This window comes from Cebus imitator, unplaced genomic scaffold (genome assembly GCF_001604975.1).
Source record: "Cebus imitator isolate Cc_AM_T3 unplaced genomic scaffold, Cebus_imitator-1.0 Scaffold0, whole genome shotgun sequence".
NCBI lineage: Eukaryota > Metazoa > Chordata > Mammalia > Primates > Cebidae > Cebus > Cebus imitator.
Window position 1 is genome coordinate 3516043 of NW_016107315.1, and position 18279 is coordinate 3534321.

At 54.5% G+C, this 18279-nt stretch overlaps 1 protein-coding gene across 16 annotated transcripts in view; it reads right to left on the minus strand.

Moving 5' to 3' along the window:
• The window catches only part of HEMK1 (HemK methyltransferase family member 1), a 37600-nt gene extending 19536 nt beyond the window's left edge, over positions 1 to 18064 (minus strand). Inside the window, exons 1-11 of one of the 16 annotated variants that reach the window (XR_001816612.2) lie at positions 15535 to 16182; positions 15064 to 15155; positions 14658 to 14751; positions 9663 to 9797; positions 9286 to 9350; positions 8983 to 9032; positions 7956 to 8061; positions 6992 to 7087; positions 6702 to 6815; positions 6440 to 6553; positions 3148 to 3294 (exon numbers count right to left, since the gene is read on the minus strand). Coding sequence is in view for 14 of the 16 variants with exons in the window: in XM_017498812.2 (XP_017354301.1) it covers positions 6517 to 6553; positions 6702 to 6815; positions 6992 to 7087; positions 7956 to 8061; positions 8983 to 9032; positions 9286 to 9350; positions 9663 to 9797; positions 14658 to 14751; positions 15064 to 15155; positions 15535 to 15762 (1017 nt within the window). In the remaining 2 variants the exon portion in view is untranslated. Of the gene's footprint in view, positions 1 to 738; positions 2553 to 3138; positions 3295 to 6233; positions 6554 to 6701; positions 6816 to 6991; positions 7088 to 7955; positions 8062 to 8982; positions 9033 to 9285; positions 9351 to 9662; positions 9798 to 14657; positions 14752 to 15063; positions 15156 to 15534; positions 16186 to 17592 lie in introns of those variants that run through there. The other 15 variants (XM_017498812.2, XM_017498763.2, XR_001816632.2 and 12 more) reach the window with 15 other exon arrangements.
• Positions 18065 to 18279: the final 215 nt, after the last annotated feature.

Sequence of the window (18279 nt, forward strand, 5' to 3'; positions counted from 1 at the left end):
TTCCCAAGCCACATGCCCCAGAAGAGGGCTGCAGACCTAGTACAAGAGGGGGCAATAAGGTGACATCCTCTGCTCTGAGAGGCAGAGCATCTGGAAAAGACCCCAGCCCCTGGGAAGGGGGCCACTTAGCCAGGCCTGTCTACCATGGGGCAGGGCTGCTCTGAGCTCTCTCACTCTCCCGCTTTAGGCATGGCTGGAGCAGGTGCCTAAAAGGTCAGCTCAGTTCAGGGCTTTCAGTGACACTGAGGTAGGCTTCCCTGCCTTTCCCACTTTGTGAGCTGTAAAATTGGCCTTTCCTGACCATTTTCCTGTAGGACTGTTGTGTGTATGAGGTGGTCTTTGGAAGAAAAGGGGGCCCTAGAATTGGAAGTTTCTGATTCCTGGTTATGAGGCCAAAGATCCCAAAGGTCCTTCCAGATACCTCAGGAGGGCCCTGGGGGGCAGAGGCTGGGGGCTATACAGCCAGTTCCCTCAGAGGGGAAGGCACCCACTCATTCTGCAAGAGGGAAATCCTGCTGTCCTCCCACAGCTCTGGTTTGATCTGTCCAAACACCCAGGGGCTACAGTTGGCCTAATGTGGCTGTTACCTGCCCATGAAACTAGCCCAGTGGGCTTTATGGGCCAGAATCCCTGGGTTTAGTAGCTACATGAACACCCATATAAGCACCCCGTATTTAACTCAATTAACTAACCAGAGGCCCTTGGAAGCAATGGGAGATGAGAGCACAATACTGGGAGTCAGGAGTCAAGTGCTTTGTTACTTCAAGTAAGCCCTGTCCCTCTCCGGGAAAAAAGATCAGGGATTGAACGTAAGTCTTGCCATGATCCACTCATTCCAGTATAAACAGGCCCTCCTGGCTTCATCCAAAGTGTATTCAGGTGATTTGGGCCAAGCTTGAACCCAGGTGTCCATGCTGTCTGTCTCCTAGCTTCTCAGTTCTGAAAACCAGCATGAGGCCCATGTCTGGCCTCCCAGTAGCTCTTCATGTGGCTCCTGGGTTAGGGCTGGCTTTAGGAGCCCCAAGCCTTTGCCAGGTGCGATGGTGTCTCCAGAGTCCCTTAGTACCCCTGGAGAGGGAGGTCCTAGTCCCAGCCTGGACAGGGACAGGGCTGAGGGCACCAGTTGGACACTTCAGTTTTGGGGACCAGGAGGTTGAAAACCCGAGAGATGGCCCCATTCCACCATAGGAACAGAATGGTGACACAGCTTTGCTCAGGCCTATGGCTTACATGGAGGGGCCAGGCCCATCAGCTCAAAGTCAGGGGCTGCTGTGCTCATTTCACAGATGCAGTACCTGCAACCCAGAGAGTACAGGGCCCCTACCCATCCTCACACACCCAAGGGGTCCTGGGCCAGTCACATAGCTCCACAGAAGAGCAGGAACAGGCTTGGTCCCAGTCTCCGAGGTCCTCTCTGGACCCAGTCTCTGGAGATGGATCATGGAGGCCAGGCTTGCACTCTCTCCTCACATCCCAGTCCCATTCCTCAGCCACTCCCTTCTGGGGTCCATACTGGTCAGTCTTCCAGTCTTCTCACTCTGGGAAAGGGCCACCTGTCCCCAAATATGAGTTTAAAAAGGGTGCCTGGGCAGTTTAGGCCTGAAGGTTGCGGAAGCGTTCCCCTGGCCACATCACCTAACAGAAGAGATGTGGTTAAGGCAATTTATCATGATCCTCAAAATTCTTCCAGCCTCTGCTCATTTCCATAATGCAATTCCAAAGCCACTTCGATTTGTAGGCACGTGTTACAGCAGCACTCTACTTTAGGCACCACAATCTGCATTCGATTCCCCTGGCTGCTGTAACAAATTGTCACACATTTAGTGGCTGAAAACAACAAACAACACAAATTTATCATCTTACTATTCTGGAGGTCAGCAATCTGAAATCGGTTTCAAATTAAAATCAAGGCGTTGGCAGGACTGCATTCTTCCTGAGGCCCCAGGGGAGAAGAGGCTGTCTGCATTCCTTGGCTCATGGCTCTTCCTCCAGCAATTGCATCACTCTGACCTTTGCTTCTATTGTTACATTTTCTTCCATCACTCTGACACTCCTGCCTCCTTCTTTACAGAGGCCCTTGTGGTTTTACTCAGTTTACCTGAAAAATCCAGGATACTCTTTCTATCTCAAGATCCTTAATCACAACTGCAAATTCCATTTTGCTATGCGAAGGTAACAGTCACATTTCGGTTTAGGTGATTAAGACACTGCCATTTTTGGGGGCGGGGGGCGGGGAGTCATTGTTCGGCCTACCAGAGCAGGGGTTGATTTGCTTTGACAGTCCCAAAGCCAGTTTCAGGGGGCTTGTCCAGGGCGGAAGGTCATGAGGGGGAGATCAGGTTGCTGTCCTAGCCGGCACTCTTGCTGGGGGCTGGCTGAAGCCAAGAGCTCCAGGAAACCTGGCGCCTGCCCCTACGGCCGCCAAGGACAGCCTGTTCTGTCGTGGCTGCCGCACACGGATCAGGTGCACCTGAGTCTTTGAACCAGCCATCGTCCAACTTGAACAGCTGCCTGGGTTGGGCAGAAGGCCAGGTCCTCATGTCTTTCTCTCCCTAATGACCAGAATACATGGCCCTTCAGATGTGGGCCACATGGGAAGTCTCAGCTCTATTCTAGAAAATGTATGCACAGTTAACTTACTGGTAGACATTTACTGAACTTGGGTATGCCAGACCCACAGGGGCCTCCAGAGGTGGGGGGGATAAGAAGGTTTCTGGGCCGGGCGCAGTGGCTCAAGCCTGTAATCCCAGCACTTTGGGAGGCCGAGGCGGGTGGATCACGAGGTCAAGAGATCGAGACCATCCTGGTCAACATGGTGAAACCCCGTCTCTACTAAAAAAATACAAAATATTAGCTGGGCATGGTGGTGCGTGCCTGTAATCCCAGCTACTCAGGAGGCTGAGGCAGGAGAATTGCCTGAACCCAGGAGGCGGAGGTTGCGGTGAGCCAAGGTTGCGCCATTGCACTCCAGCCTGGGTAACATGAGTGAAACTCCGTCTCAAAAAAAACGTTTCTGAAGGCATGGGACAGAAAGTCACTGGTGCAGGGGAGGCAGGGAGAGCACAGAGCAGGTCAGGTGTCCTAAAGGAGGCAGTGTTTGTGTTGTTGCTTGAAAGTGGGGATGGAAAAGATGTGAAGCAGTTTACATATATTAAAAAAAAAAAAAAGAAAGAAAGAAAGTGGCAATGGTCTGCACTGCCTGGGCAAAGGGAAGGTGTGTGCTCAGGGCATGAAGAGTGTCGTACAAAGGCTGAAGCCCAGGGCAGTAGAGAAAATAAACCATTCAAAAGGAGGCTATAAAGAAAAATGAGAGAGAAAAAGAAGTGAAGCTGGACAGGGAAAGACATGCTGCCCGGCAGAGGTTAAAGGGGTTCCCACCTCAAGCCGGCAGTTCTCAAACCTTGTCCACAGTATAACCCTATGTTTTGATGGCAGCCTACTCAAGAGCATGATGGGGCCTTGTAAGGGACGCCCAGAGCTTTTCCCACAGTTGTCCCCCCTGACTTCTTCAGAACTGGATTCCGTAGGACACAAGAGAACACACTTAAGTCATGGGAAGCCAGCCAAGTGTTTAGGGCAGGGATTGGGAGCAGCTATTGGCTCAGGGTCCAGGTAGGGGTGAGGGAGCAAAAAAGAGTATATTCCTTGCATTTAGGGGGTTGGGGGCATATTTTAATAAGGCAGCTGGATGAGTCCCATGGAGAAATCCATTGACAACTGGGAAAAGCATCCAACTGTGAGACATGGCCTGTTTCCCCAACTATCTGAAGAGGAGATAGAATTATGTTCCCGGAGTACATCAAACGGAAGCCTACACTCCTGTCTGTGCTCTGGGCTGTGGCTGAAGGAGGCTACATGGGCAGTAGGCACATATCTCAAGACTTTAGCGGCCTGCACAGCCTGGATTCCACCATCAGTTCCATGTCCTCCTCCCATTCTACCTGCAAGTGCCCCTTGACATGTGCTGGGGGGTCAGTTCTGAGTCACTGGCTTTGGCCTCAGGAGCAAGTGAGGGGATAGGGTAGGTGAGCCTAGCTTTCCCTGAGCTGGAGCCACTGTCTGCCCTGGCCTAGGCCTCAAGGCATTGGGGCCCTAGTGAGGAAGGGCTGAGGGGAGATGTGGGGTGCCATGCTATCAGCCTGCTGGCTCCATCTCTAGATAACAGTGAGGATTCAAGAGCGCAAGACTGAAACCCCTGCCTTCCCTCCTTTCCAGACTGCTTTGTGTCCCTGCCTGCCTTATGTTGGCCCCAAGCATCAGACGGACGCCTGAGGGCACTGGGCCCTCCTTCTCTGTGTCTGCCCTCCGAGGAAGGCAAGGAAAAGTGCCACAATGTGACAAGCCAGGCACATTCCATGGGCTCCTCAAATGCATCCTATAAAATAATGCATTTAGTCCCATTTCTCAGCCTTAGAAGCCAACGCTGGCTGAGTGAGGTGAAGTCATCTGCCCAAGGTCACATCTTGGTGAGGGGCAGATTCTGGGATGTGAATCTGGTGTGGCTCCAACATCAGGGCTCAACGTCTAGGACCCAATCAAGCCAGTGTCTGTAGGCTTCAGGCCCCGCCTGCCAGTCCACTTGGCTTGGACCTTTTCCCCAGCAGAGTCAAGCCACACGTTTTTCTGGGCAGAAAGTTGTCCCCAAGGATGGCTTCTGCTCATGGCCCCAGCTTCCCCGACACTGTCACTTCCCAACACAGTACTCTCTTCCAGTGCAACATCCACAAGCTTGCCAAGGCCCTTCCTCAGGAATGGGCCTGAGGCCAGGAGGGTGAGACCATCAGGAATGCCAGGACTGGCTGAGGTGTGGGGGGCGACAAACTGCTCCAGGATCAGGGCAGCTGCCCTGAGATGCTGCTGAAGACAGCAAGAGCCAAAGGGCACACGGAGGAAGAGAGAAGGGGCAATACTGGTGAGGACCATAGCAGGCAAAGGTCTGTAAACACGGGAGGCACAGGAAGTGGGGAGCCTCACCCTGGTTGCGCACCCCCTTTGCCTTCCCCACCCGGGTTCCTTCTGGATCAGCCTTCTCAAAGAAAGCCACGGGCAGTTCAGGGTCCATGCAGCTGGGGCTGGGCACAGGGCAGGACCCTGGGGCGCTGGGAACTGCAGCATGACCCTCTGCCAAATGTGTCCTCCAGCCATAGTGCAGGGCAACACTCAGGCTGCGTATGACTCTAGCAATACAGGCTCCCCAAAGGCAGGGATCTAACCTACTGTCTCCACTTGGCCACTATCATGGGACCTTGGGCAGGCCACACCTTCTGTTGGTCATGCTGGTGTCTGAATGTCCATTCTCTCTGGAGAATTCAGACACCAGCATGCACATCCCACTTGGCTAAGAGTAAAGACGCTGTCACTTGGCATTGGCCTGGGACTCAGAAGAGCCAGCTTCTCACAGGGAAAGGAGCTGCCCAAGGTCCCACTGCAGGACACTCTCCTGGAACTCAGCTCTCCAGCTCCCGCAGAGAATGCTACCCATCAGACCACACTGCCAGGCCCTTGGAAGTGCCAGGGCAGCAGGGGGCAGTCTGGTGGAATGAGCTGGCCTGGTTTGCCATGCTCCTTAGGACTCACCCTGATGTAGGCTCACACCATTAGCACTCACCAACCTAGAGATTTCCTGTCGCTGTTGACAGGAAGGCTGGATCTTCAGGGCTCCTGGTGACCATGAGTCTGCACAGACCAGGGCTGTGGTGGAGGCCAGAACCCTGTGCCCCATCTCTCAGCTTCTCATTCTCCCCAGCCCCAACCAGGGACACAAGAGTTATCTGAAACCCCAGGGTGTCAACTCGGAAGGGATGTTTTAACTAAAAGCAATGGGGATAAAAAGAAAACAAAAGCCCTGCTCACCCCTCACTGGCTCAAGCTTCAGTTAAATGAATGTGGATGTGTGACCCAAGAACCGTGCAGCAAGGACCTCCAGGCAGCAAGAAGTCATCCCTGAGCTGACGGGCAGATGAGCTTCCTGTGCTCCGAGCCAGGCTTAGCCAGGGAAGTATGTGTGCATGCACCCAGGGCAGGGGAGGACTGATCAACCCCTGGGAGTGAGGTGCTCTATGCCAGGCCCCATGGTATCCAAGGCCAGGAGTGAGCACTCATGTGCCTTCCTCCACGCTGCACTCCCACACCTCTACCAAGCCAGCCCAGCTGGGGCAGAAGGAAACTTTCACCCCAGCACTACCTGAGAGTAAGGGGTCAGGGGACCTGCAAGTCATGGAACAAAACATTAGGTCACCATTTGTTAGTCTTTCAGTACTTTACTGGCTATATCCCCCGACACCCCCACAGTAATTTCACCAACACAGAGCAACTGTCCTCGGCCACCCTGATGTGATGGAGCCAGACAGAGAACTTGGGTCTACCCAGGTGTGGTAGGAATGCCCTAGAAATGCAGAACATGGGGAAATCATAGAACCATGGGAAATGCCATAAGCACCTGGGTTCTGGAAAGTGCCATCCACCTCCCTCTGGTCAGGCTGGGGGCACTGACAAGGCATCCACAGGGAAGCCATGCTATGGCCCAGACCTCCGGATATGCAGGAACCGGGGCCTGAGGAGACAGTAGCAAGGGGCTGGTTACTGCCTGGGCCCTGGGGAGCAGGGAGTGGGAACAGCACTCTCTCCCCACAGCCAGGGCTGAGGATGGCCCCAGTGGAAAGACTAGCGTGCTACAGGGCTAAAGGAGGGTGGGACCTCACCTCCCACAGAAGTCCTTGCGCACAGCCACAAGATTAAGGTACAGCTCAGGCTGGCTCTGAAGCCAGCTGCTGACAAGCTCCGGGTGCCTCGGGTCCACTTCCAAGAAGATACTCCTGCATGGGGGAGAAATGGGTGGGCTCAGCAGGACAGGGCTGGGACCTGACATTCTGGGCGGCTTGGGCTGGCGAGGTGAGGGTCCTGTGCTCACTTCTGCTAGGGCCTGCCCAGTACACACTAGGAGCAGAGGCGGCTGCTTGGGGCAGACCTAGGAGACCCATCCTATTCATACCCACAGTCCTTCAGGAGCCGGGGTGCCAGGGCCAGGATGTGGGTAATGACGTCCATGCCCTCTTCCCCACCGTCCAGGGCTACGGGGTCTTCATAGCTGAAAGGGAAAGCAGTGGGAGATGACAGCCTGAGGGAAGGGTATTCGAAATGCATGGAGGGTGTTGGCAGAGTTTCCACGAATGGGGCCCCATGGAACTTACACTCTGGGCTGAAGGGCAAGTCTGAGGACCCAGAGAAGGTGGCCCCCAAATTAGTGGCAGTTCCTCTTCCCTTCCTCCCATGGGCAGCACCAGGTGTGCTTACTGAGTCCCATTGGCTGGTGGCCCCTCCTGACAGGCTGACTCATGTCAGGGCATGAGTGCCTTCCCATAGGCTGCTCCTCTTCTTGATCTAGGAGATCTAGTGCTATCCCTGACAACTCCTGTGGGCCCAGAAAGGGAGAACCAACACCCCAACCCCATCCCACATGACTGCTGCCCCATCCAGGACTCCGGAGCTGTCCCTGGTTCTCAGCCCTTGTGTAAGGGGAGGATGGCCTAGTGCAAAGCCAAGTTTAGTCCCAGCTTTCCCACTAAGCCCCCATGTGACCCTAGATAAGACACCTTCCCTCACTGGGCCTGTCTTCTATAAAATGACATGCCCATCTACTGAGTGCCCCCTATGGGCCCTGCACTGTGTCTGATGCTTTCAAGTCACCACTGAGTCCTCCCATAGCCCTGCAGAGCACTACCTCTCTTTTATCAGAGGCAGGAAACAGGCCCAGAGGTTCAGTGGCTATCCAGTAGTCTTAAGTAGGAAGGTAGAAGTGGAATCTAGGTAGGATTGTGGGCTCTGGAGTGCATCCACTGCGCCTTTTTCAGCACCAGCCCCCCTGTCCCTCCAGATGGTATGGTCCTTGAGGGCAGACCAATCCCATTAGGCCTTCTCAGGCCTTGCCTCCCTGGCCCACCCTGTTTAGCACCTGCCTGTGGATCTCGGGGGCCAGCTGCTCCATGTCCTGGTGGAAGACGTAGGGAGGGTTGCTGACGACCAGGTCCACGGGGCCCCAGGGCAGGTGTGTCCAGCTCCCTTCTGTGGCCAAAGAAGAAAACATAGTAGGGACTAATCCATTGGGAGGTAAAGGATAGTAGCTCCACCTGCCACCATGTCCCTCTCATCAAGCCACACCTTGGGCCTGCCTCTAGATCTGATAAGTCAGACTTGCAAATCACTGCCCAGGGTCCCTGGCTGACAGCCTAGTGGGGAATGTGCGTGCTTTAACATGGCAGCCCTTCATTTTAAGACCTAGAGGGTCCTTGCCAAAAATCCTCCTTGTTATGCAAGACTCCATTCAAGACTTCCAGGGCGTCCTCCCCGATTGCTTAGGCAGGAAAGAGCCTTTCTCTTCTGAAGCGCCACTAGCCTTATAGCCAACATGGACTGAGAGTACATGGAGGGCAGGTCTGGCCTCATCAGCCAATTCCTGATGGTTCTGACTATCGGTTTCACTCTGTGCCAGGTGCTATACCAAGTATATCATACTCCATGGAGGGGGCACGTGAGGCTCAAGGATCCCATGGGTAAGGCGATGGAGGCAGAACTGGAGTTGGAGGTCTGCAAACATTATGAAGGCTATGGCTGAGCTGGACACTCTAAAGGCGATGGCTGAGCTGTGCAGTGCCAAGACAGGTGGGGGAGAAGGGCACTCAAGCATTTGATCCTAAAGGCATTATTTTAAGCTTTTGCTTATCTGTTGCCAACAAGCAAGCCCTTAACTCACTAGTTATGATGAATTCATAAGTTGTCTGTGGCTGGTCCCTATGAGTCCAGTCAACCTAGGAGGCTGTCCTCAGCAAGGCCTAGTTTGGGCTGCCACACATGTGCACACACACACTGTGGGTGTGGCTGAGTGGCTTTTGGGGAAGCCCTCCTTCCATCTCTGCAGAGTGCCTCATCCACCCAACAGCACCTATACCTAAGCTCCCACCTCAAGGAGCATGTAGGGGAGGGTACCTGAGGTCACGTCAAGGTGGATGATCCAAATCCTGTCCTGCAACCAAAGCCTGGACAGATGGAGAGAAAGGGGTGAGCACGGGGGCAGACCCCTACCCTTGGCTACAGGAGTGAGGTATTGTGGCCAACCCTTCTTGGACTGGCAAGATGCTCACTGCCCACTACCCATTCAGAATCCTGTGGGACCCATGCCAGGCTACTCCCACTGCTTCCTCCTTCTTGGGAGTAGAAATCAGAGATTGGTTAGATTGAAACCTGAAAAGGAGTCAAGATCAGACCCCAAAGTACAACTCTCCCACCTACCTCTGAGCATTCTCACGGGTCAGAGAGATGGCGGCTTCTCCCTTATCCACAGCAATGACTCGGCTCTGTCCCAAGAACAACCAGAGGGTATGCGGAAGGCAATGCTGGGAGATACTGGGCCTGGGGCACCCTCCTCCAACCCTCCACCAGAAGAGAAGGGAAATACCCAACAGCCTTTTCTTCTTGGCCAAAGTCTAGCCAGACAGATGTGGTAGGAGTTAGAGTCTGTGAGCCACACTGGGCTGAGGACAGCCCTGTCCTCCCTCATCTAGCTGCTTCCCCTCAAGTGCTCCTAGCAGAGGGATGTGGGGGAAGCGCTAATGGGAGGGACAGTGAGTGTCAGTCACAGTCTACCCAGAGTGGGTGGAGGGGCTCACCTGGGGGAGCTGGCTCAGCAGGCTGAGGGAAATGGCTCCCGATCCACAGCCCACCTCCAGAATGAGGGGGCTGCCTGGGGATCCCACAGCATGGGACCTCTGGGCCACCTCTTCCAGCACCCATTCAACCAGTTCCTGTGAAGCAGAGGGGACTGGATCAGAGTTGGTGCCAACATGGCTCCTGGGAGTCTTGATACAGAGGCCAAAGCAGTTAGCCCTGTGTGAACATAGGAAGGGGAAGTAGCCAAAGCCAGACAACTTCACGGCAGCTGGGCCATGGCCAAGTCACCCTTGGCCCTCCAGGCCTCAGCTTTCCCATCTATACAACTGAGCCCAGTTGAGGATAGCCCACCTTGTGGGGACATGGTAGGGATTAAATGCATGAATCTGCACCTGTTTCACAGTAAGTGTTCAATAAACCCCAGCTAAACCCTTTACAGACATCCTCCCATTCTGTGCTTACAGAATGCTAAGAACCAGCCAGCAGTGGTGGCTCATGCCTGTAATCCCAACACTTTGTCAGGCTGAGGCGGGCAGATCACTTGAGGTCAGGAGTTTGAAACCAGCCTGGCCAACATGGTGAAACCCTATCTCTGCTAAAAGTGCGAAAATCTGCTGGGTGTGGTGGTAGGTGCCTGTAGTCCCAGTTACTCAGGGGCTGAGGTGGGAGAATTGCTTGAACCTGGGAGGTAGAGGTTGCAGTAGGCTGGGATCACGCCACCGTACTCCAGCCTGGGAACCAGAGCAACACTCCATCTCAAAAAAAAATAAATAAATAAAAGCTAAGAACCGTATCTGATAGTTCCTGGCCACTGCCTCTGGCCTGACGCTGCTCCCAGAGCTTTTCCTGTATAATCTGCTAAATCCTCACAACTGTCCCATGAGGAGACTGAGGCCTAGGGTCAAGGCCCCACCTGAGCCTGGCCTGTGGCTCATGGTGGCAAGCAGCCTCCTCACAGAGCTGAGCTTGAGAGGACCCCAGGGAGGCTCCTAGCCAAAGGGACAGGAAATTCCCTCCTTTGGAGGGAATGGACCATGGGGGGACATGGTCCTGACTAAATTCTATACCTGATGAGGGCTGTGGCACACAGGAACGGGTCCACAGGCACGGGTGCAGAGGGAGGTGCCTGACTGCACTGTACCTGCCTTGGCAGCAGGAGGACATTTTCAGACACTGTCACTTTGGAAACAAGAGGGTTTCGAGCCTTGTTCACCAAGCCACTGCCTGCAAGGACTATGCCTGGAAACCAACATAGGGTAGGGGTGAAGGGTGGAGGGCTCCTGCTGTCCAATGGCCGAAATGTTTCTAACCAGCAGTGGAGTTGGACACCTGAGTACCCAGGCGTGGAGCAAGGAAAGGGCAGTTAGCCCCATCTCAAAGGCATCCCTTTGGATGTGGACAGAGGGGCCCCCCAGAGGGTCAGGACTCCTGAGATCCCAATTGTCAGGAAAGACTGGCTCAGGGAACTGGGGACGGTGGGCAGCAAGTGGGTGCTTCCCTGATCTGAAAAGAGGCCCACCTTTTCCAGAAAATCTTCCCTAAGCCTGGGCCAGGCTCCCTCTACCACAGCTCTCCCCACCCTGAGCCTAACGTCTAGGATGGGGTTTGCCTCTCCCACCAGACTCCATAACGGGAAGACCTGAGGCCCAACTCACAGCAGTACATCCCACACTGGCATGGCTTGGCCCACAGACATACCTCTTGGCTACTTTCTAAGTGCTGGGCAAACTCTCTGTGGCACTACCCTCTGTGTCTCATATCCCCAGGTCTCCCCTACACCCCAATGCCATCAGCCAGGCTCAGTGGAGCAAAGGGCTCCAGATCACTCACACTTCTTTCCATATAAGTTCCCCAGTGCTGGGTTCCAAAAAGCATCTCACCCTTCCAGGTCCCCAACCCCAGCAACAATTTTCATCCACCCAGAGGGTGGCAAGTCCAAGGCAGGCAGAACTTGGCCAGCAGGTCCATCCCACCCTGTTCCAAGCCTCCTCTACACCAAACAAGTGATTGCCTGTGGGTGAGGGGGCCCACAGGAGAGGGCGTGGATTTACTAGCTCTCACCAGCCCTGTGCCAGGCACTAGTGGAGACCACTAGGGCACCTGTGGCAAGCTGGGCCTGCAGGGTTGGGGCAGGTACAGAGTGAGCAGTGTAGGGCTGTTGACTGAAAGCCTGTGGTCTCAGTGGTGAGGCCACATGCTGAGAGGTTGGCAGGGTGACCAGGACTTGCCAGGTGTGTGAGCCTCTCTTGGTTTCCTGGCCATAGACAGACCTACTCTGGCTGGAGAATGACCCCTCAGCCAGCCACACTGGCCAGCCACCTCATAGAGATACTCACGACCTCAAAGACACACACCACAAACGTGGATGGCCACCTTGGGGAGGGTGAGAAACTGAGAGACTGAGACTCTGCCACCAGTAGTGGCCTCTTGCTTGCCATAATGCTCCAGACCACAGGAGGCTCATCTTGGTTGTCGTGCCCCATCTTGGGGCAGGGGTAAAGAACAGCCTAAGAAGTCCAGAAACTCTCTTCTTTGCCCAGTGAAGAGCCTCCCTCAGCCTGATACCAGTGGCTCTTTTGGGGAGACTGAAAACCAAGCTGGTCACAGGCTCAGGGCACCCCCTCCAGATGAATATGGGAAGAATCAAGAACAGGGTGGGGCCGAGGGGCAGGGGCATGCAGGAAGGCGGTGAGGGGCAGGTAGTTGGCAGCTCTGCCTAGAACTGCTGCCCCAACATGGACTCCATACCCCATCAAGAGGTTGGCCCAAGGCCTCAGCAGAACTGGAGTGCCACGAGTACCCTCTACGGTGGGGCAGCCCCAGAGAGGTGGCATTGCCTCCTTCAAGCCAATCACAGACAAAACACTGAGCCTTCCACACCCTGTACAGCCTCACACCAGGCTGCGTGAGAATGGCTCACACCCCCAGCCCTGAGTTTCCTACTGTATGCACTGCCAGGCCTGGGGCTGAACCACTTTCTCACCCCTAGGGAAAATCCAACTCACTGGGTCACATGCTTCCTGCAAGTTTGCACTTCAGACTCCCCTTCATCAGAAACCATCTCCCACACCCATGCTCACCACTCCCTGCCACAGGCCACGTCCTCTTGACTTCTTGGTAAGGCATCCCCCAATGTGGCTTTACATTGGGGTGAACCTGGTGAGTTCTCAGAAATGTCTGCACAGTGAGGTGAGCACCTGGCCTCTCAACCGTAGCATCTCCCCTCACTTCACCCCTTGCAGTAGAGCTGCTATCTTGGCCCAGACTCACCCAAGAATCAGGGGGCCACATGGGAGCCAAAGTCCACACTTGATACTCAGAACCCTGGCACATATGGCTGGAGCCAGGCCAGCTCTGAAGGAACGCAAAGGTGACCATGCCCTGATCCTGGGCAGCTGAAGACAGCAAATGATCTCACCAGAGATCGTGTTTTTGGGGAGCCACAGGATGGCCTCCCAAAGCCTGTTGGTGGCAGGCCACACCTTGCTCTGGGTCTCCATACTGCATCCTAGGTCATGCCAATTGCAGATGGGGCAGCCCCATGTGAGGCATGGCGCTCTGACCTGGGAGTCAGGAAATCCAAGTGCTGCCCCCATGCTCCCCTCCTTGACAGCCCTGTGATTTCAGCAAGGCCTCAGATTCTCTACTGTCCCCATCCTGACACTGGGCAGTGAAGAAAGGACCTGGCCTCCCAACCACATGATATGGAGGGGAGAGGGGTCAGAGAGTTTCTTGGCTAGGGGAACAGAAGCTGGGAAAGTGAAGGAAGGGTTTGGGACCCCTGGGCTGCAGCAGGTGGATGGAAACTAACCTTTCCCAGAAATGTTTGTGTGCCTGGGTCTTTCTAGAAATTCCTTCTCAGAACCTAGTGCCCTCTGGCTTGCCCACCAGCTCTCACCCAGCTCTACTCCCTGGTCTGCGCCATCTGGCTCCCAGCTCTGCCACCTAAAGGTCAGAGGGAAGTCCAAGAAGGGCCATAGAAAGCATCTTTTCCGGCCGGGAGTGGTGGCTCACGCCTATAATCCCAGCACTTTGGGAGGCCGAGGCGGGTGGATCACGAGGTCAAGAGATCGAGACCATCCTGGTCAACATGGTGAAACCCCGTCTCTACTAAAAAATACAAAACATTAGCTGGGCATGGTGGCGCGTGCCTGTAATCCCGGCTGCTCAGGAGGTTGAGGCAGGAGAATTGCCTGAACCCAGGAGGCGGAGGTTGCGGTGAGCCGAGATCGCGCCATTGCATTCCAGCCTGGGTAACAAGAGTGAAACTCCGTCTCAAAAAAAAAAAAAAAAAAAAAAAAAAAAAAAAAAAAAAAACTCCCTCACAAAAAAAAAAAAAAAAAAAAAAAAGAAAGCATCTTTTCCAGGACCAGTGTGCCTTACCAAGGGATAGCACACTTGTGCCACACATCCCAAGTCCTAGGAATTTGAGGGATGACACAGATTACCAGACCAGTCAGCAGACCTAAGAGGGCCACCAGATTCTCTGGTCTGGAGGTCTAACCCTCTCATCTTATGGGTCCAGAGAGGTCCAGAGGGCAGTGATCTGCCTGAAGTCGCATAGCTGATACCAGGGTCTCCAGCTGTCTGGCTGGAGCTCTCTCCATTTCCTCCATGCCTCCTGAGAAGCTGCTGGAGGGCACTGGTTCTCTGTGGGTTGGGTGAGCCATGGGCCCACAGGACAGCTCCCAGAGAAATGGCAGGAACAGGCTAAGTACTTGAACAGCACTATTTGAGGCACTCTGGGCCACTGCCAGACCTGGAGGCTGGGGTGATAGCTTGGAACATGAGAATAGTCAAGGGGACCAACAGGAATCCTCTGTCTTCTGGGCTCTGCCAATACAGTCAGCAAGGAGATATATGTCTAGAAAGGCACTGTCCGTGAAGATAGCAGTCATGGGGCCCCAGTGCCCCCTGGAGGAAACCTGGGGCAAGACTGGTGCCCTGAACGCCACCTTCATCTTGATCCTGCTTTGCCCTGGTGGTACACCTACCTCTGTTTCTGGCCGAGGAATAAACACGGGGGGCACCATCTTCAGGCTGAGCCCCTGAAAGTCCCACTCTCCAAGGATGTACTGCACGGGCATCCTGCAGAGGGGGCAGCCGGGTGGTCATCAGTGACAGAGCCAGGACCAACAGGACCATGCCTGGGTTGAGAGACACCACTTGCGGCCAAAGTATCAGGCAAGACCATGTCTCCAACGCCTTGGGACTCCTGGGGCAAAGCCTTCCCTTGTTCCCTTCTTCCTATTTACTACCTGGGCCCCACTCTTGTCACTTCTGTACCCCAACACCTCCCTACTCCTTGGACAACTCCTCCTCCCTGAACTTGGCGGGGATGGAGGAGGCTGGACTGCCCTCCCCAAACACATTCTTCAGGTCTGATTCATGGGTGCTCACCTCTGTAGTCGACGGCTACTCAGCTCCTGGATATACTGTAGTTGCTGAGAGGTCAAGTGCTGGGTCCGAAGTGCTGGCCTCAGGCTCTGAAACTGTCCCCAGAGAGAATGTAAGTGGCTGGCTCACTGGGCCCGGGGTCCCCAACCCAGGTGTCTTATGTGGATAATGCCTGCCCAGCACTGGTATGGAGGCCCAACCCTCTCATCATCTGGTCCCAGAGAGGGGCAGCATCCTGCCCAAGGTTAAACAGCTAATACCAGGCCTCCAGGTGTCTATCCCTAAAAACCTAGGCAGAGATTTATTCATTCATCCAACAAACTGTTACAGTGTGTGACAGGCACTAAGATGTTCCTCCAGAAAAATCCTATCAGTTTCAGCTAAGCACTCTTAGTGGGCAGAAAACTTGGATATCTCTTCCCTGAGGTCCTCCCTCCTCCCTCTTCCTGCCCTCTTGACAACACTGAACTTAACTGTTTTGGCTCCAAGGACATGAGCCACGATGTACTCACTGGATTCCCGGGCCTCAGGGACACCTTTCTTCTCAAAGACCCTTGTCCAGTGGTTGACCAGTTCTGTGGCACTGGATAACCCAGCCAGAGGTGGATGGGGTTGCCATGAGCTGAAGGCCCAGCCCCGGATACCTCCCCTCCTCCCTGGGCCAGACAGGAGGGGCCATAGCATTCGGCCCCAAAGCTCCATGTCTCAGAAAAAGGTTCTCCAGAGTGCTTCCAGGTTCCCAATTCTGCCTAATGATGTCGGCTGCTGAGGTGGGTGCTGAGAGTGGTTCCTGGCCCCAGCTGGGTAGAGATGAAAAGGTTACAAGCTCTGGTGCCCCAAAATGGCACTGGTCCTCATATGTAGTTGGTTGCCACCCTGGGAGTGAGAGGAACCAGGAAAGCAGATGAGCCTTGTATGACAACCCCCTTCCACCAACACGCTGCCTGAGAATAGGTGTGCCCTTGCTCTATCACCACCTTGACTCCATTTAGAGCCTCACACACTTGTTTGATCATTCTTGTCTTGACCACTTATGTTTTCTTCACATTTTTTTTTTTTTTGAGACGGAGTCTCACTCTATCACCCAGGCTGGAGGGCAGTGGTGCGATCGGCTCACTGCAAACTCTGCCACCCAGGTTCAAGCAATTCTCCTGCCTCAGCCCCCCAAGTAGCTGGGATTACAGGCACCTGCCACCATGCCCAGCTAATTTTTGTATTTTTAGTAGAGACAGGGTTTTACCATCTTGGCCAGGCTGATCTGAACTTCTGACCTCATGATCCACCTGCCTCAGAAAGTGCTGGGATTACAGGCATGAACCATCGCGCCTGGCCGTTTTCTTCACATTTTTAGCTGGAGTGAGCTGAGCCCATAGCTCAGTCTCTGCTAATTTAAATGGGCTGGTGGTAGGTTAGGGCACATATTTGGGCATAGGACTGATCTGTGTCTAACTTAGCATGTATGAGCTTGAGCAAGTCATTATTTCTGAATTTCACTTTCTTAATCCATAAGATGGGGGGAAATCACACCAAACCCATGGCAAGCAATGCATTAGTCTATGAATATCAAAGGCTTGGGAGGCAGCTCAACATACAGCAGGGACCGGATGTTACATGATCTTAACTGATGTTACAAGGGGCAGATGATTGCCTTGATTGTGAGTTTTGCGTCTGACGTCTTGCATGTACTGTCATCGATCTGTATGCTGACACTTTCCTTCTAATTTAACCCATAATCCAGGACATCAGTGTAAACTGCCAACTAAAAAATTTACAATTTTATATTTAAAGATGTCACAAGCAAGTTTAACTGAAGGTTTAAAAATCAGTGGTCCCTCTCGGTGGCTGACGCCTGTAATCCCAGGATTTTAGGAGGCTGAGGCGGGTGGATCACAAGGTGAGGAGTTCAAGACCAGCCTGGCCAAGATGGTGAAACCCCGTCTCTACTAAAATCACAAAAATTAGCCAAGCATGGTAGCAGGCGCGTGTAATCCCAGCTACTCAGGAGGCTGAGGCAGAGAATTGCTTGAACCCGGGAGGCGAGGTTGCAGTGAGCCGAGATCGAGCCATTGCACTCCAGCCTAGGCGACAGAGCAAGGCTCTGTCTCACCACCACCACCACCAACAAAAAAACCATTGATCCCCTTTACTATCCCTTGGATAAAAGTCCACACTAGCGTCTATTGAGCTACTGAGCACCTGCTAAGTGCCACATCTTCAGATACAAGTAGGATCTGAGAAGGGAAGCGACTTGCCCTATGTCACTCAGGTAGAAACCGTCCCAGGCAGGATACGAATCCGAGTCCACCGAACTTCAGAAGTGGCTCTGTGCACCAGCGCGCCATCCCAGGAGCCAAAGCCCGAAGTCAGGGGCTAAACTCCCTCCCAGCCACGCACCGCATCGTTAACGACCCAGACGAGGTCTCCTCCCTCCAACCCTGTTTCTCCATCTGCACTATGGAGAACGGGACTGGCCAGGTCTCCAGTCTGTTGCTGACGAAACACCCGGTTCCGATTCCCAATTCCCGTTCATACCTGCCTGAGAGGCCACCCCACCCGCCCACCTGCGAGAGAAGATGCCCAGGACTCGACGCTCGGATGTGCGTGACCTGCCGCGCGGTCCGCCGCGCGCTCCGCCCCGCTTCCGGAGCCTGCGCATTTAAGAAAAGGCTCGGGCGGACGCCGTAGCCCACCTTCAGGGTTCCCATCGTGGATGGGTTCCTCCCAGAAGACAGACCCTTGCGGATGGGAGAGGAGGCTGTGAATTCCACGCCCTCTACGCCCGCAGGCCCACAGGCAGGAAGTGCGAAGATGTGGGTGCGGTTGACCCCTGGGGGCCCGGACCTGCTGGTCTTCCTTAAAGTCACAGCAGGGATATGGTTCCAGTCCAATGGGATTTGCTCCGAGCTGCCTTTTAGGGACCGGGCCCGGGCGGTGTGAGGGTGGAGCCCAGTAGCCAGCCAAAACGGAGACGTGTCACCAGGGGGCCCAGGAGTTCGAAGGCGGGGACCAGATGTCCGGGGGCGTGGTCTATCTTAGTCGGCGGCGCGGTGGAGCTGTGCGTGGGCGGGTTCCAGTGTTGAAGACGGGTCCAACTTTCGGGTCCGGTCCCATTGTCGTGACCCGACGGAGGGCAGTGGCCCGAGCCCACCAGGCGGGGCCGAGTGGCGACCAGAACCCAGGGGCCGCTCTTTTCCCTCCCGCTCCGGTTTAGGATTTGGA